This window comes from Nomascus leucogenys, chromosome 6, assembly GCF_006542625.1.
Source record: "Nomascus leucogenys isolate Asia chromosome 6, Asia_NLE_v1, whole genome shotgun sequence".
NCBI lineage: Eukaryota > Metazoa > Chordata > Mammalia > Primates > Hylobatidae > Nomascus > Nomascus leucogenys.
In genome coordinates, this window is record NC_044386.1 from 1,097,550 (window position 1) to 1,124,887 (window position 27,338).

General features: G+C 54.9%; 1 protein-coding gene across 2 annotated transcripts; it reads right to left on the bottom strand.

The window, feature by feature from the left end:
- Positions 1-2,802: 2,802 nt before the first annotated feature.
- CLPTM1L (CLPTM1 like) lies at positions 2,803-26,613 on the bottom strand. Of its 2 annotated transcripts, none has more exons than XM_030813889.1 (17): positions 26,187-26,613; positions 25,857-25,957; positions 22,883-23,072; positions 20,542-20,684; positions 19,611-19,689; positions 16,698-16,815; positions 15,936-16,030; positions 13,458-13,542; positions 11,878-11,981; positions 10,495-10,560; positions 9,509-9,559; positions 8,578-8,660; positions 7,958-7,992; positions 6,851-6,906; positions 6,723-6,767; positions 5,749-5,864; positions 2,803-3,501 (listed from the first exon to the last, which is right to left on the bottom strand). In XM_030813889.1, exons 1-17 carry the CDS (start codon positions 26,346-26,348, stop codon positions 3,417-3,419), a joined length of 1,614 nt encoding a protein of 537 aa, XP_030669749.1. In that variant the 5' UTR covers positions 26,349-26,613; the 3' UTR covers positions 2,803-3,416. The 2 variants fall into 2 exon arrangements, with proteins under 2 accessions (XP_030669749.1, XP_030669748.1); XM_030813888.1 differs by having other exon boundaries at positions 20,542-20,687.
- Between the last annotated feature and the right edge of the window lie 725 nt (positions 26,614-27,338).

The window sequence follows — 27,338 nt, forward strand, 5'->3', positions numbered from 1 at the left end:
GGCTGCCGCTGCTTTAATACTTTTAGAGGCCCTAAAAATCACAAACTATGCTCAACTTAGTCTCTACATTTCTCATAACTTCCAAAATCTATTTTCTTCCTCATACCTGACGCATATACTTTCTGCTCCCCAGCTCCTTCAGCTGTACTCACTCTTTGTTAAGTCCCACAATTACCATTGTTCCTGGCCCGGACTTCAATCCGGCCTCCCACATTATTCCTGATACCACACCTGACCCTCATGACTGTCTCTCTCTGATTCATCTGACATTCACCCCATTTCCCCATATTTCCTTCTTTCCTGTTCCTCACCCTGATCACGCTTGATTTGTTGATGGCAGTTCCACCAGGCCTAATCGCCACACACCAGCAAAGGCAGGCTATGCTACAGTACAAGCCACTAGCCCGCCTCTTAGAACCTCTCATTTCCTTTGCATCATGGAAATCCTCAAGGAGATAACTTCTCAGTGTTCCATCTGCTATTCTACTACTCCTCAGGGATTATTCAGGCCCCCTCCCTTCCCTACACATCAAGCTCAGGGATTTGCCCCCACCCAGGACTGGCAAATGAGCTTTACTCAACATGCCCCGAGTCAGATAACTAAAATACCTCTTAGTCTAGGTAGACACTTTCACTGGATAGGTACAGGCCTTTCCTACAGGGTCTGAGAAGGCCACGCAGTCATTTCTTCCCTTCTGTCAGACATAATTCCTCAGTTTAGCCTTCCCACCTCTATACAGTCTGATAACAGACCAACCTTTATTAGTCAAATCAACCAAGCAGTTTTTCAGGCTCTTAGTATTCAGTGAAACCTTTATATCCCTTATGGTCCTCCGTCTTCAGGAAAAGTAGAATGGACTAAAGGTCTTTAAAAAACACACCTCACCAAGCTCAGCCACCAACTTAAAAAGGACTGGACAATACTTTTACCACTTTCGCTTCTCAGAATTCAGGCCTGTCCTCGGAATGCTACAAGGTACAGCCCATTTGAGCTCCTTTTTATTAGGCTCCAGTCTCATTCCAGACACTAGACCAACTTAGACTGTGCACCCAAAAAACTTGTCATCCCTACTATCTTCTGTCTAGTCATACTCCTATTCACTGTTCTCAACTACTCACACATGCCCTGCTCTTGTTTACTCTGCCGGTTTACACTGTTTCTCCAAGCCAGCACAGCTGATATCTCCTGGTGCTATCCCCAAACTGCCACTCGTAACTCTTGAAGTAAATAATCTTTGCTGGCAGGACTATGCTGAATCTCCTTAGGCACTCTCTAATCAGATGTCCTGAGTCATCCCAATTCTTAGAGCTTTTATACCTGTTTTTCTCCTTCTCTTATTCCATTTAATTTTTCAATTCATACAAAACCGTATCCAGGCCATCACCAATCATTCTATACGACAAATGTTTCTTCTAACATCCCCACAATATCATCCCTTACCACAAGACCTCCCTTCAGCTTAATCTCTCCCACTCTAAGTTCCCACACCGCCCCTAATCCTACTTGAAGCAGCCCTGAGAAACATCGCCCATTCTCTCTCCATACCACCCCCCAAAAATTTTCGCCACCCCAACACTTCAACGCTATTTTATTTTTCTTATTAATATAAGAAGGCAGGAATGTCAGGCCTCTGAGCCCAAGCCAAGCCGTCGCATCCCCTGTGACTTGCACATATCCATCCAGATGGCCTGAAGTAACTGAAGATCCACAAAAGAAGTAAAAATAGCCTTAACTGATGACATTCCACCATTGTGATTTGTTTCTGCCCCACCCTAACTGATCAATGTACTTTGTAATCTCCCCCATCCTTAAGAAGGTTCTTTGTAACTCTCCCTACCCCTGAGAATGTACTTTGTGAGATCCACCCCCTGCCCCCAAAACATTGCTCCAACTCCACCGCCTATCCCAAAGCCTCTAAGAACTAAAGATAATCCACCACCCTTTGCTGACTCTTTTCGGACTCAGCCCGCCTGCATCCAGGTGAAATAAACAGCCACGTTGCTCACACGAAGCCTGTTTGGGGGTCTCTTCACACGGACGCGCATGAAATTCACTGTCATCTGCAAATGGCCTGAGAGCATCTGGATTTGGTTCTCAGCCTGAATGAGCATCCTGGAATGGTGTGTCTCGTCCATTTACGTGGAGACACATGGAACAGGCCTCCTGCAGGCTTGGGGCTCTGAGCAGGGCTCCCGAAGCCCCTCAGCCACGAGGAAGCCAGGCCCACGAGAGGGGAGCCTGTTCCAGAAACACACGAGGATGAAAGCTATTGTTATCCGCAAAGGAGACTCAGAGCAAGGAAATGACCAGGAATAAAAAAAGATTATATATTTGGAGGCCAGGTGTGGTGGCTCATGCCTGTACTCCCAGCACTTCGAAAGGCCGAGGCGGGCAATCACTTGAGGTCAGGAGTTTGAGACCAGCCTGGACAACATGGCAAAACCACATCTCTACTAAAAACATTGATACAAAAAAGCTGGATGTGGTGGCACACACTTGTAGTCGCAGCTACTCAGGAGGCTGAGGCAAGAGGATCAATCGCATGAACATGGGAGGTGGAGGCTGCTGTGAGCTGAGAACAACAAACCCCACAAAAACTAACTTCAACAAACATTAAACTTCACTACACACCGAGTCCAGCAGTTCTCCACCCATCTTTCTATTCCATTTCTCCCTCTCTGCCTCAACCTAGGGCAACATAGGCTTGACCTGATGGGTCATGGCTCTGTACAATAATTTAGTCTTAAAAAACTGAGATGCTACATATTTAAGAACACTCATGACTCAAAGCCTTGGGAAAGGCTCTTTAAATTTGCTCTTTTAATGCATAAATAAATCCATATCATATATTACTTTCTGGAAAAGGGTTAAACTCAAATATCTGGAATACTTTCATTATACCAGGTCAAGAAAAATGCCACAGCCAGAAAAATTTATTTTAAAATAGAAACATACATTAAGCTTTAAAACAACCAACTCTCAAACAAAAGAGGAAAGAGCCTTTGATCCCAGAGTCCATGCGGAATGAATTCCATATGTGTTTGAAATTCACATAAGGAGCACTTAGAAAACCACCTGAAACGGAAATCCGACAGCCCCCTTGCCTGCGAGGGCTCCTGCCCCTGCCAGCGTGAGGACATGGCCGAACCCCGGACACTCGTGTGCCGGCAGCCACTACAGTTCAAGGTGGCTGGCAGCACCCAGCTCTGTGATCAAGACAGATGTTCACACGTGGGGGCATTGTAAGCGCTACCAGCTCCAAATCTGACGTGACGGGAACTTGGGAGATGTCTGAGAAATGTCCGAAGGGATTTTGGCAACACAGAAAATGCAATGTCTAGGAATTCCACCAAATGCTTCCAAAAATACTCATTGACAATTCAAGTTGCACTTGGCCGGCGGCAGCCCAGGGCCTTCAGTCCGTGTGGGGCGCCCGCGTGGCCTTCTCCTCGTAGGACTCCCCGAACTCGTTCACTCTGCGTTTATCCACAGGATAAAGCCTGCAACGACATAAATGAGCACATCAGCAAAGCCCACTGCAGGGGCTATTTTTCTAAGAGGAGGACTTGGCATCCTTGATTTATTTTCCAGTGAGCTGCCACAGTAAGCAAATTAACTGAAAAGTCAAATCCTCAGAAGTTTTACTGCCGAGGGCTGAGGAGGGATTTCTGAGTTGTGTTTTGTTCTGCATGGCCAGGCCAGTGCGCTGCTCTCAAGGAAAGAGAAGCTTGGCCGAAGGGACGACCCGGAGGCTGCACCGGCTGCCTTCTGGGAACTGTGGAATCACAGATTCAAGTGGTCAGAACAGGAACCGCCGTGTTCAGGGACCGCGTCTCATCAGCTGTGAACACTTGGCAGGACACTGCCACCGCCTTTGATCCTGAGCACCCCAGAGGCCTTGCCAACATCACCCCTACGTATGGATGAGGAAGCTGTGGTGTGAGGGGCAGCTCTACATGGCCGCCAACAGAAGTACAGCGTTTCAGCTTAGAAACGGACCTGCTGCCCACCAAGGGCCCTGTGATCCTGGCCAAACACCGTTTGCAGGTCTGGAGCTAGAAACACACAGAGCCTGAGTATAGCACAGTTTCAGGCACGCCCCGGGCCACCTGCGAGGACTTGGGAGCCACTTGAAGGGCTCACTGTTGAGATGGGACCCCGAAGAGTGACAATCACACCAGGCGCAACAGCGTCCGGGGCTCCGTGGCTTGGACAACCTCAAGCTCTGCAGGGGGCAGGAGGCCAACTGGGAGATCTGAGAATGGTGAACGGGGGACAGGAACCAAGCCCCGTGTGATTGAGTGTTGCTTATAGGGAAATAGCCCTTCCTGCTGAGACACAAGCTGGAGCTCCAGTGCAGGGGCCGCACGAGACAGCAACAGGGTGGGTGGGTAGCCGGCAGCCAGGCCTGGAGAGCTAGGCAAGGGCGGCCATGAGCCACTGTGTGGATGTGCCAACTGCATCCAAACTAAGAGGTAAAACAGGCAGAACAATGCCAGCCTCACGCTGGCTGGGACAGAGGCTCTGAAACACCTGGTGAGGCTGAGTGTGGAGACAGGGCGGGAATGGGAGCACTGCGCTCCCCAAGGACCGGCACCCTGGACCTAGGCAGGTCCCACCAGGACGGCCTGGGGGAAGAGGATCCCTCTCCTGCACTAGTAGGATGGCCCCAGGCCCTGAAGGGGAACATGGCCTAGGAAGGGCGCAGGGAAGTGTCACAGCCATGGTGTGTGAGTGGTGGTCTCCTGGTCGGGGGGGAAACGTGAAGAGGGACCTCGAGGGCCAGAGAAAAGACACAGCGCAGGAGGCTCTGAGACACTTGGCAGCAGGCCTTGGGGGTGACACACACTCCTTCCACCCCTGGACAAGGACGTGGGGCCGGGACTGGAGGTGAGGGCAGTGCTTGCAGTGGTCCAGATACAACCCTCCCGAGGGGAGCCCCAGATCCCTGGCTCCTACCCTGGCACAGCAGAGCTGGAGGGAGCTTTTGCTGACTGACAGGGCAGATGTCAGCCCTGGAGGGAGGCGGGAGGCCCAGGGTGGGGCCTGAGCTTCTGCATTTAGAAATGCTGACAGAGAGGGCAGATGTAAGCCTGGAGGGGAAGCGGGAGACCCGGGGTGGGGCCTGAGCCTCTGCGCTTAGAAAATTCCACAAAGCCTTTTCCTTAGCCGTCAGACTTCAACCTGAAGGCCAAGCTGGGAGGTCAACACAACGTAGTCTTCAGAGGCCCGGGTGGCTGGTTTAAGGGGTGTGGCCAACGTTGAGGTGAGCGAGCTCTCCAGTGACATTCTGCCCTGCAGGGACACACAGCCCAAGAGTAGCCCAAGAGTGGCCCAGAGCCTGTTCCCAGCGCTGGAGACCTGGGCCCCGGGACTGCCGGCTGGACACTTCAAGGCTAGCGCCAAGTATGCATTAGCCGTGCTACGGTCTCTGTTCTGCTCAATAGCAATGACTGTGAATAGGTAAATAGCTTAAGGAGACAAATTTGCTTTCGTGGCTAATCAATAATTCACATAGAAATGAGCATTTCTAAAGCACAATGAGGAGGCAGAACTGGAACAGTTTCTTGCCAGGACATATCATGGGCAACCGGAACCCAAGTTTAGGCAAGACAGGAAAAACCACCACCTGCAAATTATCTTTTCCCTCAAATGGATAAACAGGCGCAGGGTGCTGTCATTCCGTTTAGCAGCAGCGCCACGCCGCTGAGATGGACCAAGAGCCGAGCATGCACAGCCGCACTCACCACCGCTGGTACAGGTAGACCAGAAACACCACGTCGTCCCGGAAGCAGGCCAGCCGGTGAGACGTGGGCATGGTGATGATGAAGGCAAAGACGTCATCAATGAAGGTGTTGAAAGCCTGCAGGGCCAGACAGGAGGAGGGTGAACCCCAGTTGCTGGGGCTGGAATCCTACTGTTTTTGGTAACCTAACCAAGCAAACAGCTTTCGGCAGATACTTGGAACTAACTAACTGGAACTCCTCACGGCAACAATGAAAAGAGCAGAAAGCTGGCAAGTGGAGACACGGCGCTCTGTTCCCTCACGGGCTCCCCACAGCCGCTGGCACCCGACACACTGCGGGTCTCGCCCAGGCTCCCACATCAGGGAACCCAAAGAGAACGGCCTGAAACCAGAGCCAAGGCTAGAGCCGCCCGAGACAGAGCCAAGGGGAGAGCCAAGGGCAGAGCCGCCCGAGCATTGCCCTTTCCTCTGGGAGCTTGTAACTGACTTCAGAAAAGTGCAAATCATGTCCCATTAACTCAGCTCCGCCTGCAGTGCTGAGGCACTTCTAATCCCACACGGAGCCAAGGGGGCCTCCACAGCTCTGCCGGCAGGGAATGGCCACGGCCCATGGGGGTTCCATTCCTGCCTGGGAGGCCTGAATCCATTGTCCCCAGGCACCGGTTACTGGGCCACAGGGGGTCTGTGTCTTGACACATGTACTAAGAAGAAACATAAACACTAAAAAAAAAAAAAAAAAAAGAAAAAAAGACCAAATCTGTGACAAGTGAGAGAACCACCCCAGTCTTTCAGGGTCTGAAGTTACTCTACAGCTCTTTGCTTTTTTTTAAAGGAGCCTCCTTAACATTTTTCAATGAAAGGGACGGCTGCAGATGCACTCTGGGCAGAGATGGCCCCGGTAATGCTGTTGGCTGGAAGACGCCCTTGCTCACGCTCTGCTCAGAGAAGGGACTCCTCACCAGCTGTCACACTCACCTTGTAGGTAAAGGCCTTCCAGGGCAGATGTGCCACTGACTTCAACTGAAACAGGACAGACAGGCACAGGTCAGCTGTGGGCAGCATAGGAGATGGGGCCAGGCTGTGGGCAGCACACACCGCCTTACCTTGTAGTTCACAAAGAGCTGGGGCAGCATGAAGAGGAAACCGAAGGCATAGACCCCTGCAGAAAGACAGACAGCACTCACGAGGTGCAGAGGGCCGGGCTGCCACGTCTACGCACAGACAGCACTCACGAGGTGCGGAGGGCTGGGCTGCCACATCTATGCATAGTGGGCAGAAAACAAGGTCGGCTATCCAGACAACTTCAGTCTGTCATGGTGTGAAGCAGCTTTCTGGCTGGTAAGTTTATCAAGAGTCTATGACAACTTTGGAGAGCAAAGCTCTTATTTATTAATCAGTGTAACTGCTGCCCACAGGGTCAAGTGAGTGAGCACTGGAGCACCCTGGGGCTATGAGGACACGGCCTCCTGACCCACAAGGTCCTGCCCCAGGGCTCAGGTGTGGGACTCCCACCAGGGAGGACAGCAGTGCGGGACCCACCTGCTCTGCACCAGACAGGCCCTTGCCCTTAATGCTCACGGGACCACTTCCCAAAGAGACCACAAAGCTGCGATTGGGGCTGGTCTGGTGGGGCCAGGGGATGGACACAGCAGCCCATGCAGCTGAAGGTGCCACCTGGGGCAGGCGGACCTCCCAGGACATGCAGCCCTGAGCACAGGGCCCTGCAGGATCCCCACAGTGCATCGGCAGGAGGGGGCGCGCCGTGCACCGGAGCCTGGTGCTTCCATTTGCTCTAAGGAACCAGACGTGGATGGTGTTGTTTTAATGCTTAGGTTTACTTGTTTCCATGAAGAAAACAGACAACAGTCGTGCACCACACAACGCTGTTTCCATCAGCGATGGACACATATACCAGGTGGCTGCACCACACAGCCTGGCATGGAGGGGCTGCCACGTCTGGTATAAGCACTCCCTGTCGCTTGTACAAGGACCTGTTTCTCAGAACCAGTCACTGTTGTGAAGCCACGCAGGGCTTTATCTGCTCACAGCCTGGGGGGAGCCCTGGGCACCACACAGGCGCCTGAACAGGGTGGGGAGAGATTAGCCTCAAATCACAGGGGGGCCTGCCACACTGGGTTACGATGCAAGAACAATTAAATTGGTGCCTGCTGTAAACACTATTACTGAAGCAGGGAAGCACATGGACTCACCATTGACGAAGCTGTTGATTAACCAGGAGTACCAGCTGAAACGGAAAAAAGAGAAGTCCCATTTCTCGCATAGCTTAATATCTGTATTAAATTGACGAAAAATAATTCCTTCATTAAAAATCCTCTGAAAACACCCAGATGCTCTCACGGCAGCTCGGCAGGCAAGAGCAGCAGTGCTGAGCCTGGTTCTCAAGCTGGAGACAGCGCTGAGCACCCCTGCCCGGGCAGCAAAGGTCGGGGGCTCCAGGACCCCTCTGAGCTCAGGGCCAGCACCCCACCTGGGCAGCAGAGGCCGGGGACTCTGGGACCCCTCTCAGCTCAGGGCCAGCACCCTGTCCGGGCAGCAGAGGCCGGAGGCTCCGGGACCCCTCTCAGCTCAGGCCCAAGCCTCCCATGAAGCCTGGTGGCCGGAGTCAGTCCTCTCAGCTACACCTTACCAGGGGGGACACTGAGGCCCAGAGCCCACCGTGTGCAGCTGCAGGGGCAGGACCCCTCCCAGGCGCTCGCCCAAGTGCCCCAGCCCCGAGTCTGCCCTCCAGTTGCACCCTGCTCTAGCTCAGTCATCCAAATGGCTTTCTCAGGGGAAAGACACAGCAGGTGAAGCACGTGCGGCCTCCTACCTCTTGTATTTGATATTCAGGAGTGAATAGACAGCACCCCCAACACAGAGAGGGTACAGCAGGTATGACAAGTACTTCATGGCCTGCAGGGAACAAAGATGGCTTCCAGTTAGAGGCCCAAACGCCAAGCCTCTGTAAACACACTGCATGGAGCTCACCCCGACAGGGACAGACAGAACGAGCTACGGCACTCGGGGTGGCAGGGCTGCTCTGCAGGGGGTGGCGTGAGGGGCACAGGCGGGGCACAGGCAGGGCACCGCACAAGCCAGAGCCGGGGTGTAACTACAGGCGCTAGTTAACAATAATAGATCAATTCTGGTGGGTCAAAACCAACCAACCCACAACAGATCAATAAACATAATGGAAAGAAACCTGAAAAAACTGCCTACTAAGTAATGTAGTTACATCGCCAGCTGTATCTATTCTGATTTCAGCTTTACAACTCCATGAAATTTAGATATAAGCTGGTGAATATTAAACCACTATTAACTTGAACTGAGAATTTCAGCTCCCCCAACAGCAATGGGGAAAGGTGATGCCCTGTGCTGCTGGGGCCCTTCCTCCAGGCCACTGTGCAGCTGCGGCCATTATGGCCTTGGTGACAGGAAGTGTGTTCCCAGCAACCATAGCAGACACCATGGCCTGCGTCAGTTGCCTGGTGAACATGACTTACAAACGATGAAAATATCCCTACTATATGGTGACACAGGTAGGCTGTGCCTGTAAGGACTGGGAAATGAGTCTCTGCGAGCCCCCGCCCTTCCCAGTAAGAAATTTGGGTTTTATGTGTTCGCTCTTGGGATCCCTGCTCAAGGCGGGCTGACCCGTACTCCAAGGAGACTTCCACACTGACCAATGACAGTAAGAGCCCCGTCTTCGAGGGTGTTGGATTTGCCTGGCATGCAAGTGCCCTGAATCACACGTGACTTACCTGAGTATCGTACTCCTCGGTTTTCCTCTCAGATTCGCTGTAAGTGCCAAACTGTTGTGAAATTCAACACAGTGATATTAATAGACTCAGGGAGGATCTGAGCACAGCTGAGCTGTGACTAAGGGGAGTCACAAATGGCTGCAGAGCTGACCCAGGCCTCGCTACAGAGGGCGCTCAGATCCCTACCGGGTGAGGAGAGGACCCAGAGGACAGGGATCCGCACGGATCCTTCCCGCCTCACCCTGGCCCTGGGTCCCACAAGCCCGAGCGGGGGCAACGCGGCCTCACTGCTGTTCCTCGCTCAGGCGGCTCAGTTTTCAGTGCCACTGCTTCAGTGAGAACACTGCAGAGTGCACAGGCACAGCCAATACCGCTTGAACCAGCCAGCCACGAGCCACGGGGCAAGGTGGAACACAGTGGCTGCGCTGCATCTGCTGGGCTTCCTGCCTCCCACAGCCCACAGCAAGGAAAATCTCAGCCTGTGACTGCTGAGGGCCCCACCTCAATCAAGGTCCATCCGTGGGCACTGAGATTCAACTCCAGCTCTGCCCCAGCCCTCATCTGCCTAGGGACTTTATGAGCGCCCAGGCACTGGGGCAGCCACCGGCTCAGGGCAGGGGCTCACTCACTTGAGAATTGCCAAGACTGTACGGACCCCACTCAGCACCAGCCTCGGGAGCGCCTTCTGGGCAAGGTGCCAAAACGAAGCACCCGTGCTGGCCAGCCAGCATCCTGTCTCCCAGAGGCCAGCTCAGGCCCAGAAGTGCTGCCGTCTACACTGAAGAGGGTCAGAACTAGGTATATGACTGCGGAATCCTCAGGTGAAGAGAGTGGCTGCGATCAGAAACCAGTGCTGCCTCCACCACGGAGGCTCCCCTGACAGGTGCGCAGTGACTCATCTGCAGATGGCCACCTTACTCTGCGCAGGCTGCAAAATCACACTCTTCAGAGAGGCTTGGAGTTCAGCCACTACAACTAAATCCTACCTGAAATTCGGGCATCAGGCCTCTCCAAACAATAGTCATCTTCAATGCCTTCTTCACTTTCCACAGCTGAGGGGAGAAATCAGGAAATAGTGCCTTTAATATTCCAAGGCCAGGAGCCCCCGAATGAATGACCCAGACAGTAACGGGTAGCACCCGCTGCCCACGGCCCCGCCCAGCCCACTGTCCTCTTCCTGTCCCTCCCACAGCTCAGGCCAGAGCGATGGGGGCCGGACCTGGGCCTCTAACCCACACCCGGCAGGTGTACCTGGTCAGGTGGGCTGCACAGCCACCGCCCAGCAGACAACAAAACCAGCATGCGAGTGCGGTTCTTTACGCCACCCTGCCTGCACCCAAATTAGCCCCCACCTCCTTCTGCCTGGCACTCGGGCAGCCCTGGAGCCTGTTTTGGGACCACTCTGAGAGCCGCCACCTCCTGGCTGCATCCTTGGAAGGCATCACCCACGGAGCTCAGGACTGGTGCCCGAGCCGGGCATGGCACTGTGACTTGTACCTATGGAGGGCCCCTGTCTGTGGTGCCCCAGCGTCATTTAATCCAGCTCCTCCTCAACAGGCATGACGGCCGCACAGGCCCCTACCCACAGGTGGGCCACCATCTGCGGGGCCCTCAGGGTCTGGCTCCCACTGGGGTGGCACAGACCTCAGGGAGGAGCTAGGCAGATGTCTGGGCCCTCTCACCCTGAAGGCCATAGCCCCCCTCAAGTTTTGCTCCCAAGCTGGCCCTGCCCCACGAGGTTCCCTTTTGGCTGGCTTTTCGGAGCTCTCGAACAACCAGGGCTGGACCACAGGGCACCGAGTGATTTCCATCACTGCCTACCTGGCCGCTGTGCTCAGATTTCCAGCCACAGCACGAGCCTCTCAAGGACCCACGGTTTACACCTCTGCTTTGCACATGGTGGGATTTCTCAAGCACGTGAAAACACTCTGGTTGGTGGACGGGGCCTCAGGACTCTCTGCCTGGTGGACGGGGCCTCAGGACTCTCTGCCTGGTGGACGGGGCCTCAGGACTCTGCCTGGTGGACGGGGCCTCAGGACTCTCTGCCTGGTGGACGGGGCCTCAGGACTCTCTGCCTGGTGGACGGGGCCTCAGGACTCTCTGCCTGGTGGACGGGGCCTCAGGACTCTCTGCTTGGTGGACAGGGCCTCATGAGCTGATACCACCCGAACACCCATTTCCCTGCTCTCCACTTGTTCAAAGCCTTTACACCTGCTGCCTGCCATCCCACAGCTTCCAGAACACTGAGGCCATCAGGAACAAGCACGCAGGCTTCCACAAAAGGTCTCATGTCCCGGGGCTGAAAGCCTTTCCTGAGTGCATGGAGGCCCATGGACCTCAGACAGTTCAGGTCACTGCCTGGGACTCACCTCAATGGCAGCTCCAACGCCTGCCGGGACCAGCACCAGCAGGCTCGTCTGCTCGTCCAGCAGGAACAGGAAGATGACCACGGTGCTGAAACAGCGCCAGAGCACTGGGGACAGGATGGTTGGGCTGGGAGGGGGTGCAGGGCAGACCCCACCTGTGCCCCCCAAGCCACACACATACCCCCAGTCCCCCATCCCAACCCACCACACCCAAGAAGCTTCAGGTACTCCCCAGTCCACGTCACCCCGTTTAAAAAGAACAATGAAGCATTCAGCAGCTAGGAAAGTGTTTTGAAGGCTGCTGAACTGAACAGTTGGCCCCACACCAGCTCCACAAACACGTGTCTGAGCCACACTTGCAAACGAGCATGGAACGTGGGCAGAGGTCGGATGACGGGGCCAGCACAGCTTTGCTTCTGGGCAGGTCTTATGCCAGTTCTGTGATAAGCGCGTGGCTTTTCAAGTCTGGATTTGTTTCCTCCCCAGCTGTACCTTAAGGACTACTCTAGCTTATTCAACACGTCTTCCTCCTCCCGCAAGCCCCCAGGGCAGGCAGGGGAACCAGATCCATGGAGCCACAGGACAAACAGTGGTCATGGCCACAGCCGCTGTCTGCTGGCCACCCCAACCCGGGACGCTGGGAAAGGCATTAGGGTTAGGAGACAACAACACAGAACATGGCAGGGCCCCCAAGCAGCCAGGGCCACCTGCTTGGGCGTGTTTTCCATGTGAGAAAAACAACTTGTTTGGGTCTGATACTGGAGCCAAATGCTCCTCACTCCTAACCAACAGGACACACCCACTCCTCGTCCTCACACCCGTCAACCCCTCGCCCCTGTCCGGACCGCCGCTCCCCACCCCACTGTGACAACCTCCACCCCTGCAAGGTCGGGAGGACCTCTCACTCACTTGGACCCCTTAACCACGGCAGGCACCCTTGGCTAGGAACACTGGTCCCAGATCTTGGCAGGCCTCCTGCCTGGGCTGCTGGCCTCAGGGGTCCCTGACCGCCCTACCTAACAGCTGCACACTGCCTGTCACTGCTGGGCACAGCACCACGGGCCTACCACTGTCCTATCTAACAGCTGTGCACCGCCCGCCACTGCCAGGCACAGCACCACGGGCCTATCAACTGCCATCACCTGGCAGGCCCCACACGCCCAGGCCTGTGCTGGTCGGGGAAGAAACACCAGCGGGAGAACAGGGTGAGGGAACCAAAACAGGAGATGTGAGGCCCCAGCCCTGCTCAGTGCCCATGAGCAGCCGGGAAGGCTCGAGAGGTCCATGCATCTCACTCTCCACAGTCCAGGCCCAGACCCCATGCACACCAGAGTCTGCAGCCAGGCCCTGAGCTGTGTAGCCTCTGGAGGCCCTGAGCCTCGCAGCCTCCGACAGTCCCACCACAAATGCCGCAGTGGCTCCCTGGGCTTTACGGTGCCTGGTCTCAGAGGCTTTTCAAGAGCCAAGCACACACCCGGGGCTGTGTCTGCAGCCAGCAGTGAGGCAGGCAGCCCTCTACCGCACACTCCAGTGAGCTCCCCCAGGGCAGAGCATCTGAGCAGGGCCACGCTCGGGGTGCCTACCTGCCTTGGTGGACATGCCGATCATGCTCTTCTTCTTCTTCCAGAAACTGATGTCATTTTTAAAGGCCAGGAAATCAAAGAGAAGCTAGAGAGAACACACACGACAGCAACTCACATCTCCTGCTGTTTCTATCTCCTGTGAGACAGAGATAGAGGTCTTGTGTGTGACCGTGAGACTGCAGGTGTGCTCAGCCTCAGGACGCATCAGGATAGACGTCTACACTCGGGACCCACGCCTCTACGCGCCTGGCCTGCCATGTCAGAACCTAGAGTGCCCAGGCGGGCTTTGCAGGGGCACTTCTGAAATAATACGTATCTTTGACTTGAATTGCTGGAAAGGCCCACAGGCAATTGGAGGCTCTGGATTCCCCTGGATCATGGGCCTGGCTGGGTGCCCCTGCTCTCGGGTTGTGCCCACTAAGGGCAGCCTCATCTCTCAACTGTGCTAAAAACGCAGGGGCTGGGCATGGTGGCCCATGCCTGTGGTCCCAGCTACTGCAAGGCCAAGGCCGGAGGACCGCCTAAGCCCAGGGGTTTGAGACCAGCTTGGGCAACATAGTGAGACCTATCTCAAAAAAAAACTTACAAAAACCTAACCATGCATGAGCTCATCCTCAGAGACACTGACCTTTTAATAAAAATTGTTTAATTCTCTAGTACGGCTTTGGAAAGTTTTAGCTTGACTGGCAGCCAAACTCCCAGGCATTCAGAACCAGTGCCGGCCGCACTCTTGGGTACCGCCTAACCACAGGCCAGCCTAACAGCCACAAGGATGGCTCTTCTCTAGCAGCTCAGCTCCACAGATGACAATAAGAGCACAGCAGCCTTGCTTTACCCATGGTTTCCCATCCGTGGATTCGGTTACCCATGGAGCAGTGCGATGAGACAGATATTCTGAGAGTGAGACCACACCCACGTAACTTTATCACAGTGTCCTGTCCTGTTTCTGTTACCAGTTATTGTGGGTAATCTCTTACTATGCTTAATTTATAAACTGAACTTTATCATAACCATTGTATAATACATATATTTACAGAAGAAACCAGTCTTTCTAGGTTTTGGTTTCAGACACCCAATGAGGGTCTTTGAACATACCCCTGAGGATAAGGGGGACTACTGTATACATACCGGATGAGGATAAGGGGGGACTACTGTATACATACTGGATGAGGATAAGGGGGGACTACTGTATACACACGGATGAGGATAAGGGGGCTACTGTATACACAACGGATGAGGATAAGGGGGACTACTGTATACACACTGGATGAGGATAAGGGGGACTACTGTATACACACTGGATGAGGATAAGGGGGACTACTGTATACACACTGGATGAGGATAAGGGGGACTACTGTATACACACTGGATAAGGGGACTACTGTATACACACTGGATGAGGATAAGGGGGACTACTGTATACACACTGGATGAGGATAAGGGGGACTACTGTATACACACTGGATGAGGATAAGGGGGACTACTGTATACACACTGGATAAGGGGACTACTGTATACACACTGGATGAGGATAAGGGGACTACTGTATACACACTGGATGAGGATAAGGGGACTACTGTATACACACTGGATGAGGATGGGACTACTGTATACACACTGGATGAGGATAAAGGGGACTACTGTATACAACTGGATGAGGATAAGGGGGCTACTGTATACACACGGATGAGGATAAGGGGGACTACTGTATACACACTGGATGAGGATAAGGGGACTACTGTATACACACCGGATGAAGATAAGGGGGACTACTGTATACACACTGGATGAGGATAAGGGGGACTACTGTATACATACTGGATGAGGATAAGGGGGACTACTGTATACACACCAGATGAGGATAAGGGGGGACTACTGTATACACACAGGATGAGGATGGGGGGAATACTGTATACACACCAGATGAGGATAAAGGGGACTACTGTATACACACCGGATGAGGATAAGCGGGGACTACTGTATACACATCGGGTAAGGGGGAACTACTGTATACACACAGGACTGACTTTTTACATTTAAAATCAGTGTGTTAGAATGTATACAAGAGAAGTACTTTCTGCCAGAGGCTGCCCAGCTCCACCCCTGGCTCTGCATGGGGTCGGGGCCTGGGCAGGGGAGAGTGAGATGCCTGCACCTATTCATCTCATTGGTGTGGACACTGCTCAGAGTACCCTGGATCCTTTTCAAAACCGCCCCCAAAGCCAGCACAGCCCAAGTCCCCAAGGCTGTGGATGAAGCTCTATGGTCCCTCCCTTTTCAGAACCGGGAGAAATCGCCCACTGGGACAATGGTCGCCAGGTGTCAGGCATGCTGGCTGCTGAGTGATGGGAGTGGACGCTTGAGGGCTACAGGGCTGGAAGGTGCCCACAAACCCCAGGTCCAGGGACCCTGCAGGAGGCCCGGGGCCCAGGGAGTCCCCCCAGTGCCTGCGGCAAGCCCCCCTGGCGGACGACTCACATGGAATGCTGCGACAAAGAAGGTCAGGGCCAGGAAGTACAGGTTGGTATCTACAAAAATTCCTTTCACCTCATCAGCATCTTTCTCTGAAAACCCTGTCAAGGAAAAAAAACATACAATATAAAACAGGCAACGTCAATCTTACCTAACATTACAAATACAGTTTTCAATATAAAAATTTAGGCCAGGCGCAGTGGCTCATGCCTATAATCCCAGCACTTTGGGAGTCTCAGGCAGGCAGATCACTTGAAGTCAGGAGTTCAAGACCAGCCTGGTGAACACGGTGAAACTCCATCTCTACTAAAAATACAAAAACTAGCCGGGTGTGGTGGCGCGCGCCTATAATCCTAGCTAGTGGGGGCGCTGAGGAACGAGAGTCGCTTGAACCCAGGGGGCGGAGGCTGCAACAAGCAGAGATCACGCCACTGCACTCCAGCCTGGGCAACAGAGCGAGACTCTGTCTCAAAAAAAAAACAAAAAACAAAAAAAAAACAAATAAAATCTCGTCAACAGTTAAGGTTCATTTGACCAAAATCATGGCATTTCACATATTATGTTCTTAATAAAGCCAATTTCCAGACAATCAACCAGGTCATCTCCAAGGAGAAGTGAGGCAGGCGTTGCTGAGCCTCCGACTCAACATCTGTGCAAGGATCTGCAGCAGGAGGCGCAGAGGCCCTGGCCTGTGTCAGGATTCACACTCGGACGCCTGAGGGGCTCCAGGGCAGCCTCACCCAGACGCCGGCCGTGTGTGGCACGTACCGAACTGCTGCAGGGAGTACACGGCGTCCTGCATGTGGATCCAGAAGCGCAGCCGCCCCAGCGAGACCCTGTCGTAGGACACGGTGAGGGGCAGCTCGGTAGTGGAGCGGTTTATGACCTGATGAAGAAAGCCACACTGAGGGCCCTGCCCTCATACCCTCGCGCCCAGCTGCCTGGCAGCCCTCGCCAACCCCGCCATCCCCCTTCCCATCCCTGTGCGGCCCCAGGTCAGCCATGACTGGGCCCAGCAAGCGTCCCCCGGTCCCTCCTTCTGTCACCACAGGCCTCAGGCCCCAGCGTGCAGAGTCCCAGCACAGGGAGGTTCCCACCCCCACCAGGACCCCGTGAGCTCAGCAGTGCTAGCAGCGCCTGGTCTGTTTTGCTGCACGTGCCCCTTCAATTTCAAGCCGCACAAGTCCTGGTGCCCCGGAGGTGGTGCTTGCCACCCATCTGCTAGGAATCCATGGCGCAGCATACAGCACTGAGCTTGGCCTGCAGAGCCCCGGCCTGTCCTAAGAGTTGGAGACCACGAGACAAGCACAGCCCTGCAGCACATGGGCAAAGTGCCCTCAGGGCCTAAAGCACAGAGCAGGGGGTGGCCATGGGGACAACAGAAAGCTTCTGGAACACAAATCTAGCACGGGCAGCAGGGTGGATGTGTAGGCCTCAGAACCATGAGCTTAGTCCTGCAGCCTGCCGGGGCCTCACACACACAGGCTTCGGGCCATGTCCCAGGGTGCTGAGGTAGGAGGGTGAGGAACGGGTTCACGAGGGCGAGCCCACACCCTACAGCACGTGGGCAGTGACCACACCCGGTGAGCGCCACCCTCCACGTGCTGGAACATCCAGCGAGGGCTGTGCTCTAACCCACCTGCCCTGTCTCATGCCAACCCGCGCCACCCTCCACGTGCTGGAACATCCAGTGAGGGCTGTGCTCTAACTCACTGGCCCTGCCTCACACCCTGACCCGCCACCCTCCAGGTGCTGGAACATCCAGCGAGGGCTGTGCTCTAATCCACCTGCCCTGCCATGGCAGGCACTGCTGGTGTCAGGGTGTGGTGGAATCAGAGCCACAACCAGCAGGTGCCAGGTTGTCCTGAGAGCAGCTGTCAGGGCGCCCCACGCAGCCAAGTGGCATCAGTGCACGTGGACGGTGGCCTCCAGGCACCCCTCGAGCTGCCAAGCATGTCTGAAGGGTGTCACTGCCTCCTCCATCTGGCAGTGCTGGGCCCAGCCACAGAAGGCGCTGACTTCCTGCACCTGCTGCATCCCAGCTGCCTGCTTCCTCTCTCAAGACAGCAACTCTCAAATCTGGCCCCAAGTGAGACACAGCAACAGCGACACGAGAGAGACTGTGATTCGGGGGAAAAGCTGCTGTCGGCACACGTGTCTCCATAACTACTGGAGCGCAGGCCACCACTGGCACAGCTGCGCCGCAAAGCCTGCCCTGGGCCTCTAACGAGACAGATCTGCAGACAGACACACAGGGCAGCCTTCTGCAGCTGCCTGCCCCTGTCCACCGTCTCCTGAATGCCTGCAAGTAGTCAGCAGCATGAGGCTTCACAAGAGGTGACCACGAGCTGGCGCCACAGCTCACACAGCTCTGTATGGGGCATTTTAGCAGAACTTGCCGTCCTGAGGTTTGTCAGCAGCACACCAGCAAACTCCCGCAAACAGAGAAAGAGGTTGGAATTGCAGGGGCTGACAGAGAAACTATTCAGGGAGAGGCTGGAGTGCCAGACCTGCTCGCCAGCCACTGCCTGCGCAGCCCCCAGCCTGCAGGTTGTATAGGAGCAATGAGTGACCCCAGAAGTGAAGGAGGCAGTATGTTAGGGACCGCGAGGGGTCTGAGGGAACAGCTGTACAGAGGGCCTGTTCTGAGAGCTGCAGTCAGCAGGAGGCAGCAGGGCCTGGGCAGAGATCAAAGCAGCCAGGTGCCTGCTTCTCCGTTTCGCAGCTGCACCCTCTGCCAGCAAGCTCTCTGCTCTCCCCAGGACTCAGTTTCCTCATCAACAAAAAAGGGGAAAGGGACCGCCTCAGAGATGCCGAAAGCCTTAAGTGGAAGTGGCCGGCTCCTAGTGGGTGGTCCGGAGTGACAGCGATGGCTCGCAGGGAAGCAGAGCACGGCAGCGATCCTGCAGGGCCCCAGCTGAGCGTTCACCTCTGAACCCCAAATAACCTCATCCGTGAAACAACGCCACAGCTCCCAGCACCACGATTATAGAAAGGTTCACAAAGTGCTTAGCACAGTGCCTCATGTGCGATAAGAGACATTAAATATTAACCGCTTCTGTGAGTCTCAATACTGGCCAAAGGTTGGCCACATTTCATCTCCTCTCAAAACAACCCTGGGAGAGCAGGCACTGTCACTGCCTGCAACCACAGGGCGCCAGAGCCCAGAGAGCAGCCACTTCTATTCGCACAGGCCTTCCGCCTTGCCAGGGGCCACCCCGGGGGCTCCAGCTCCGAGGAAGGGCTGTCATCCACTCCTCTGGCTCCCTGTGCAGGACCAGCCCTGGCGGGGAAAGCAGGAGTTTGCTCAGGACGCTGTGAATAATCTACATGGCACACCAGGAGCTCACACGCAGACGCTGTTTCACACGGTGCTCATGCACCTGCTCTCTAAGCGCTGCCCTCTACGTGCTGCATAAACAATCTTTCAGGGGCCTTTCACCAGTGTCAATCCAGGGGCTCAGCAGGACCCCGCGGCCAGCCAACAGCAAACCCAGCACACCACCAGGGCCCTCCCATCACAGCCCTCACACACTCGAAGGCAGTGCTTCCCAGCATGGGTAAAAGCTCTGTGTCAAATGTCAGCAATGGACCAGTCCATTAGGGTGCGGGGGCTGTGGGGCCAGTCTTGGGGTCAGTGTCTCGCCAGCTGCACAACCAGTGGGCAGAGGCGTCACTCACCATCAGGTCCTTCACGCGGTTGCTGAGCTGGTCGATGAACAGGATGGGCAGGTAATGCACGGTCTTCCCCAGCTGGATCCTGGGATTAAAGCACAACTTTCCAAAGTCAGCACCAAGGCTTTTACCTTTCAATGAATCAACACATCCAGACACGGGGTTTACCCCAGAGAAGTGCCCCCAGCACCACCCTAAACTGCTTCTCAGTCACAATGACCCCAGTGCACAGCCTCCCCAGACGGAAGCAGAGAGCCTGACAACATATGTACGTTTGTGAGACCCACTCCCCACGACGTCATGGCCACAGGTGGGAAAATGCCTCCATGGCCACTAGGAGCGGGGGAACTACAGGGACACGGCTGTACAGTGGAGCCCAGGGCCCTCTGCGTACTGACACGGAGCAATCCCAGGACGTGGCCGCTACACTTGGAAGGGCGAGTCACCTGCAGCCACCTGGGAGGCGGAGCTGTGGCACGGGAGTTGGGGGGGATCCCCAACACATGGGAGACATGAGGTGAGCTCAGGTGGCCAAACACGTGAATTCCAATAATTGTATTTAACTGATGGCAAGTGATACTAAAGTAATAATCTAAAGATTAACTTTTAAGTAAATCTAAACGAGCCAAGTTAAAAAATCACAAGGAGAGCAAAGCAACCCGTTCCCGTCAGCGCCTTCCATTTTCTCTCCATGGAAGCCTTCGCCAGCCAGGAGCAAACGACAGGATGCTCCAGCTTGAATTCCTTTCTCCCCCTTCCAGCCCTGTGGTAGCAGCACAACCTCAACGAGGAAGTGGGAAAGAGCTGGGAGGCCCGGGCAGCAAGTGCCTCACCACAGAGGGGACTCCAGGGTGCAGGAGTGGCCCGCTGGCGAGTTCTGGACAGCCAGGGTCCCAGCACCCTCCCCCCGGCGCTCCAGCTCTGGGGCCCCACTTACATCTTCATGTACCGATGCACATCGGCAGGCAGGGAGGACCCGTCAAAGACAAAGTTGTCCGCCATCACGTTCAGTGCCAGCCGCGGTCGCCAGTGGGACACTGGCTCATCCAGGGCGCTCGTCGGCTTCTTCTCCGCCTCGATCTGCTGTTAAGTGAGGAAAACAGAGGCCAATGCTGGGACAGAAAACCATGCCCAGGACAGCAGGGTCAGCACCCTAACCTGTCAACAGAATGGCCACACAGACGGGCAAAACTGTGCCCGGGACAGCAGGGTCAGCACCCTAACCTGTGAACAGATGGCCACACAGATGGAAAAACCACACCCGGACAGCAGTGTTGGCACCCTAACTTGTGAACAGATGGCCACGCATGGGCACAACTGGGGAGAGCCCAGCAGAGAGGGCACAGCGGCCCCACAGCTGCCAATTCCCCGACTCTCGCCAAACACCCCCCCATCCTTATCTCCATGGAAGCCAGGGGGTGCTGCTTTGCAACATGCGGTCACAGACTTTACCAATTCCTTTTCTGGGGTCCTCAAACTAAGTGGGCCCAGAAAGTTGAGAGGGTGAGAGGCCCCTGACCCTGGCAGAAGACTGTGCAAGTCCAGAGCTCACACAGCCCTGTGGCTGTAAGGAGAGAGAGGGAGACAGCTTCTAACACCAAGCATGTGGGGCTGCCTAAAGGAGACACACTGAGGATTATGCATGGCTCTTAAATGAAGTTAAACTTGTAAGGGACACTGACTGACAGGGAAATCTTAGCTCGTTTCAGATCTGATACATCCTAGGAAACACTATTGCCTCACCCCCTTCCTACCCAAAGATACAGTTTAGCAATAATTTACATTACAAACGGTTTTCCACACCTCCTCACATTTGCTACCTGCAAGGGAGGCTCCTTGCGCTACATGCCACATACCCATCACCCCACCCACTTTTCAGGACACTGGTGAGGAGGGATGTGGGCCCCAGATGAGGGGGACACGGAGAGGGGCAGGTGAGGGATGTTCCTAAGGAGACACAGATGCAAACTGAGGAGAGGCAGGAGCAGGTGTTAGCAGGGCTTTCAAAACCACATCAACTCCGAGACACCTCTCTTTCTCTCTGTCTGGAACAATTTCACAGCCTCTTCCTGGAAAGCTGCCATCTTTCTTGTTTTGTAAATTTTTCTGAGGCAGAGTCTCCCTCTGTCTCCCAGGCTGGAATGCAGTGGCATCATCTCACCTCACCGGTTCAAACGATTCTCCTCCCTCAGCCTCCCGAGTAGCTGGGATTACAGGTGCATGCCACCACGTCCAGCTAATTTTTGTATTTTTAGTAGAGACAGGGTTTCACCATGTTGGCCAGGCTAGTCTCGAACTCCTGACTTCAGGTGATCCACCTGCCTCGGCCTCCCAAAGTGCTGGGATTACAGGCATGAGCCACCGTGCCCGGCCTTGTTTTGTAAATTTTTTTTTTTTTTTGAGACGGAGTCTCGCCCTGTCGCCCAAGCTGGAGTGCAGGGGCGCAATCTCGGCTCACTGCAAGCTCCGCCTCCTGGGTTCACGCCATTCTCCTGCCTCAGCCTCTCCGAGTAGCTGGGACTACAAGCGCCCGCCACCACGCCTGGCTAATTTTTTTCTGTATTTTTAGTAGAGATGGGGTTTCATTGTGGTCTCGATCTCCTGACCTCGTGATCCGCCCGCCTTGGCCTCCCAAAGTGCTTGGATTACAAGCGTGAGCCACCGCGCCCAGCCTTGTTTTGTAAATTATCTCACCTTCTACTCAACACAAAGGTGGGTGTCAGAATTCCCTTGCTTTATCCTTGGCCTGTGTTCATGATCACTCAAGTGACTTCCAGTTTTCATTTGCGCATACAGCTTTCTACAGATGTACAAACTACAACTTGTACCTCTACCTTTTCCATAATCTCCAGTTACACTCTTAGAATAAACATCTAGGAATAGTCCAGTCTTACACAGAATGCAGAATGAGCCCCGCTCTCATCCCCAGAGCTCCTGGTGAGAAGCTGCAGGCCAGCTCTACAGGACCAGCGCTCCATCCCACCAGGTGCAGTAGATGTCCCCAGAGACTGAGAGGGCCCACTCCCTGAGGGACTCTGCATAAAGAATGCCAGCGATCACTTCAACTGTCCCTAATTCTAGATAAAACTTGTCTGCAAAGTCATGGATATGATTCAGCTGAAAGTCAGAAATGCACGCCAGTAACATTCCAATGGCTTTTGGCTTTACTCCCAACAAAGTCACTGGAGCCCTAGACATCGCCCGCCTGTGTGGAGAAAGACATGTCCGTTCTGATGGGGAGGCACGGCCTGTTGTCAGTAACCCATGAAGACCCTCACCTGTGTATCAGACTCCCCAGTGAGCAGGTTGATTTCTTCCGGCTTGGGGACCATGTAGGTGGTCAGAGGACTGACCAGGTGCACCTGCTTCCCGTCGTGCCACGGCAGGACCCCAGCGTGATGGAGGAAGATGTAGGCATACAGCGTCCCATTATTTCTCGTTTTCTTTGGTACAGAAACATTAACTGTCCTGAAACAGAACAATCATTTCCACTACATACATATTATATTCTGTCTCTAAAGACTATTCAAATACCTTTATAAAGCTGTTTCAATAAACTAAGTTTAGCTCAGAAGTACTAAAAATGAAACCCACCTGCCCAGGGCTTTACGAGTCCTGGCGGGGGGGTGGGGGGGGGGGGGTCCTGAGAACTCGGCACAGGTGTGGGCGCCTACAACTGAAAGCAAAACGGCCCGCACTTCCTGCCTCCATCTCAGGAGACTGAGAGGTCAATGACCCACCTGAGGCCACAGGGCTGAAGCAGCCACATGGAAAGCAGCTTCTGGGCCTGGCCAGGATACCAGCTGACCACACACACTGAATCACCCAACTCTGAAGCGACAGAAGGGAAGGGCAGCAGCCGCGAGGGCTCCAGGTGCCTCGGCCCACACTACTAGAGTCTCAGAAATTTACTGTGGGTAGTTTTTCTGGGTGTTGTAGTTTTAAGGATAAAAAAGATGATCAGCCACAAAGGACTGACTTTCAAGCCTGTCTGCCCTGACTGTGCGGCATCCAGCATGAGCTGAGGAAAGGCCCGGTGAGCTGCTACAACTGTAGGCCTCGGACCAAGCGCCTGGCTCTTCACCCGCACACCAGGACCCAACGTCCATACTACAGCCCCATGGAAAAACCTCACATTCCACCTGTTTATGGTTACATGAGTTCTTCTTCCTCTTTAAAAGTCTCTTTTTTGAGATGAGGTCTCGCTGTCACCAGGCTGAAAGTGCAGGGTGCAATCATAGCTCACTGCATCCTCAACCTCCTGGGCTCAAGTGACCTCCCGCCTCGGTCTCCTGAGTAGCTGGGACTACAGGTGGGCGTGCCACCATGCCTGGCTAACTTTGAAAACTGTTGTAGAGATAGGGTTTTGTCACATTGCCTAGGCTGGTCTCGAACTGCTGGGCTCAAGTGATCCCCCCGCCTTGGCCTCCCAAATTGCTGGGATTACAGGCATGAGTCACTGTGCCCGGCCTCTCCTTAAAAATCTTACAGTTGGCCAGGTGCGGCGGCTCACGCCTGTAATCCCAGCACTTTGGGAGGCCGAGGCGCGCGGATCACGAGGTCAGGAGTTTGAGACCAACCCAGCCAACATGGTGAAACCCCATCTCTACTAAAACTAAAAAAATTTGCCAGGCGTGGTGGCCGGCGCCTGTAGTCTCAGCTACTTTGGAGGCTAAGGCAGGAGAATCGCTTGAATCCGGGAGCCGGAGGTTGCAGTGAGCAGAGACTGCGCCACTGCACTCCAGCCTGGCAACAGAGCGAGACTCCGTCTCAAAAAAAAAAAAAAAAAAAAAAATCTTACAGCCAAAGTTCTAATGAAAAACACAAAGGCATCTATGGCTCCTTACTACCCAGGGAAGAGTACGTCTCCACCAGGACATCTTAAGTGTCTCTCTTCAGGCAGGGGGTGCAGGGCTGTGTATCCCTGGTGGAATGTGCACTTGGAGACACTTGAGTGGGAGCTGTGTTAGAGTGCTCATTCTCCCCACTTCCTCCAAGCTGACACTGTGCCAGGTCAAATGGAAAACCTCACTAGCTGTCCTTGGTAACTGGTACAGGGCCCGGCATGGAAGAGGCAGTATTCATGTCTGGGAAATTAAACCCAATGCAGATGAATCCTGAGCATTTTTGAAAGGTGTGGGCAGCTACAACCGACTGGTGACCAAGCCAGCACTTCTGGCCTCTCTTTCATGGAGGCAGAGAGAGGGCAGTAACTGGCTTGAGGTCACAGGCCCAAAGAGGCCAGGCAGAAACCAGCTTGCCAGTGCCTCCAGCTACCCACAGGGACTGGCTGCCTAGAGGGCGTGGAGTCCAGCATGAGTCTCAAACTTTCATTATTCTCTCCTCAGACACCTCCCAGGCAATGAAGGGAAGTGGTCGACTTGTGAGAAGCAAATCATATTTAAAATTATACCCATTCTGGCCGGGCGCGGTGGCTCAAGCCTGTAATCCAGCACTTGGAGCGAGGGGCGGATCAAAGTCAGAGATCGAGACCATCCTGGCTAACACAGTGAACCCGTCTTATAAAATACAAAAATTGGCGGGCGTGTTGGCGGGCCTGTAGTCCAGCTACTCGGGAGGCTGAGGCAGGAGAATGGCATGAACCAGGAGGCGGAGCTGCAGTGAGCAGATCGCGCCACTGCACTCCACCTGGGGAAAGAGCAAATCCGTCTCAAAAAAAAAAAAAAAAAAAAAAAATAAATAAATAAAAAATAAAATTATACCCATTCAATTAAAAAAAATTAGGCCATGTCAGATGTAATTTTTAAGGTACTCTACATATTTGGACATTGATCTATTCTAACGTCACACGTCACTTATTTATGATTTTCTACAAAATTACTTCCTCCATCCTCATCCCTTTTCCCTCACAAGTAACTTAAGCGAACTACTTCCACCAGGAAAAGACAAGTTGGCCCCGGTAGTGAAACTGCAGAGCTGTCTGCTCTCCACTGGTTCACCAAGTGTGGCCCCTGCTCCTTCGGAGCCTCCCCCTGCAGGACATCCCACTGCCAACAGACTCTGCTGAGAGCTACTTCCTAAACGACATTCGTCACCTGTCACCTTCCAGGCTGAATGTTTACAGGACACGCATAGGCCTCCAGTTATGATATTCTACCACTTCAAGACATTCAGTAATACTAGTTTTCTAAGATAAACATGTTATATACAGAAAGCTAACTTGTAAACAATCTGAACATGAGTTTTTTGTTCAAATGCCACTTTCACTGGCATTTTGTCCTACGCCCATACCTTTCAAATTTGGACTCCACATCAAAGTCTTCCACATTCAAGACCAGGTCGATGTTGTTCTCAGCACCCAGGTGGGACCTCGTCGTGGTGTACACGCTCAGCTAGAAAGGAGGGGGCGTCGCGAGTCAGCTCGGCCAGGCCCTCGCAGGACGCACTCACATCCCACGGCCAGCCGGAGGGCGGAAGACCCGGCCGCTGGGGGACCAGGAAAGGTTCCATCTCGACTCGCACGGCCACAGCTCCGAACTGAGACGGGACGGCGGCGTCTGGGGCCTGGAGGAGAGGCCCCCCACCCCAACCCGCCCGGCCCCCGGCCCCGCGGACGCTCACCTGCAGCTTGGGCCGCCGCGCCAGGTAGGGCTGGATGCAGTTGGCGTCGCCGGAGCACGGGCGGGTGTAGACGATGCCGTACATGACCCAGCAGGTATGCACCACGTAGACCACGAACACGCCCACCACCAGGCTGGTGAAGGAGCTGCGGCCGCTCCACATGGCGGCCCCGCGCCCCGCGCCCGGCGTCCCCGGCCCGCCCGCCTCTCAGCCGCGGGCCCCGCCCGCCCGGCGCCCAGCCCGCCGCTCCGGGCTCCGCCGCTCACTGGAGAGCCGCCGCGCGCCGCCGCCACCGCCGCGGGGGAACGAATGCGCCGCGCGCCGCAGACCGCCGGCCGCCCCGCATGCTCCGGCCCCGCTCCGACCTGGCGCCGCGGGATTCGCCGGCCCCGCGCGCCGCTTCCGGGCCCCGCCGCCTGCCGGAAGTGGACGCGCCGCGCGGCTCCCTGGGAAGCGGAGTCTCGGCCGCCGCCGCGCACGCGCGTCCGGGATGCGGCGCATGTGTGACGTTACCCGCCCGCGCCGCCCTCTTGGCGTGCCTCTCAGGGACCCAGGCGCTCAGCTGTTGGGGCCGCGGAGGGCGTTCGCGGGGCGCCGGGGAAGGCTAGGGCCTCGGGGTCCTCGGGGCGCCGCCCCCAACCGACGACGCCTGCCAGACCACCAAGTGGGGGCCATGTCGACGTGTGGGGAGCCTGGTGGAAGGTGGTACTGGAATTCCGGCACTAGGCCTGCAACCCTTTTAGTCCACAGTTGTCAAAATCTTAAGAGAAGAAAAACGAAGTGCTCAGAACTCTCACAGAAGCCGGGCACCTCATCCCATGTGTGGGTTTTTTCCCCAGTACAAATCCCTTGTGGAGACAGGCGCTTTTGAAGAAAAAATTCAAATTCCCAGGCTGAAGTGGCTCCTCACAGCCTTGAACCTGACCCCCAGCTTCCCGCTAAAGCCGAGCGTGCCCAGCACGGCGAGGTCAGCAAAGGCCCCTCGGAGGGCGGCTGGGGGAGGTCAGTGGGAGGCCCTCGGGCAGCCGGTGGATGGGCCGGCGACCTCCCCGACTCCATCAGAAGCGCTCAGTCTGTGCCCTTCAGTTACTGGAGCAGCTCCCGTCCTTTGGCCAGTTCTCTGGAAGGCCGTTTCCTTGTCTGTGTCTGCCA

What these genes read in the sequence shown, in the direction of transcription:
- CLPTM1L (XM_030813888.1), bottom strand. Translation starts at nt 26,348, where the DNA reads ATGTGGAGCGGCCGCAGCTCCTTCACCAGCCTGGTGGTGGGCGTGTTC. An exon ending in TCTTTGTCGCAGCATTCCAT is followed by an intron (nt 13,543 to 15,935) that starts GTGAGTCGTCCG and finishes TGTTCTCTCTAG; the next exon opens with CTTCTCTTTGATTTCCTGGC. An exon ending in GCCTGATGCCCGAATTTCAG is followed by an intron (nt 9,560 to 10,494) that starts GTAGGATTTAGT and finishes ATTTCACAACAG; the next exon opens with TTTGGCACTTACAGCGAATC.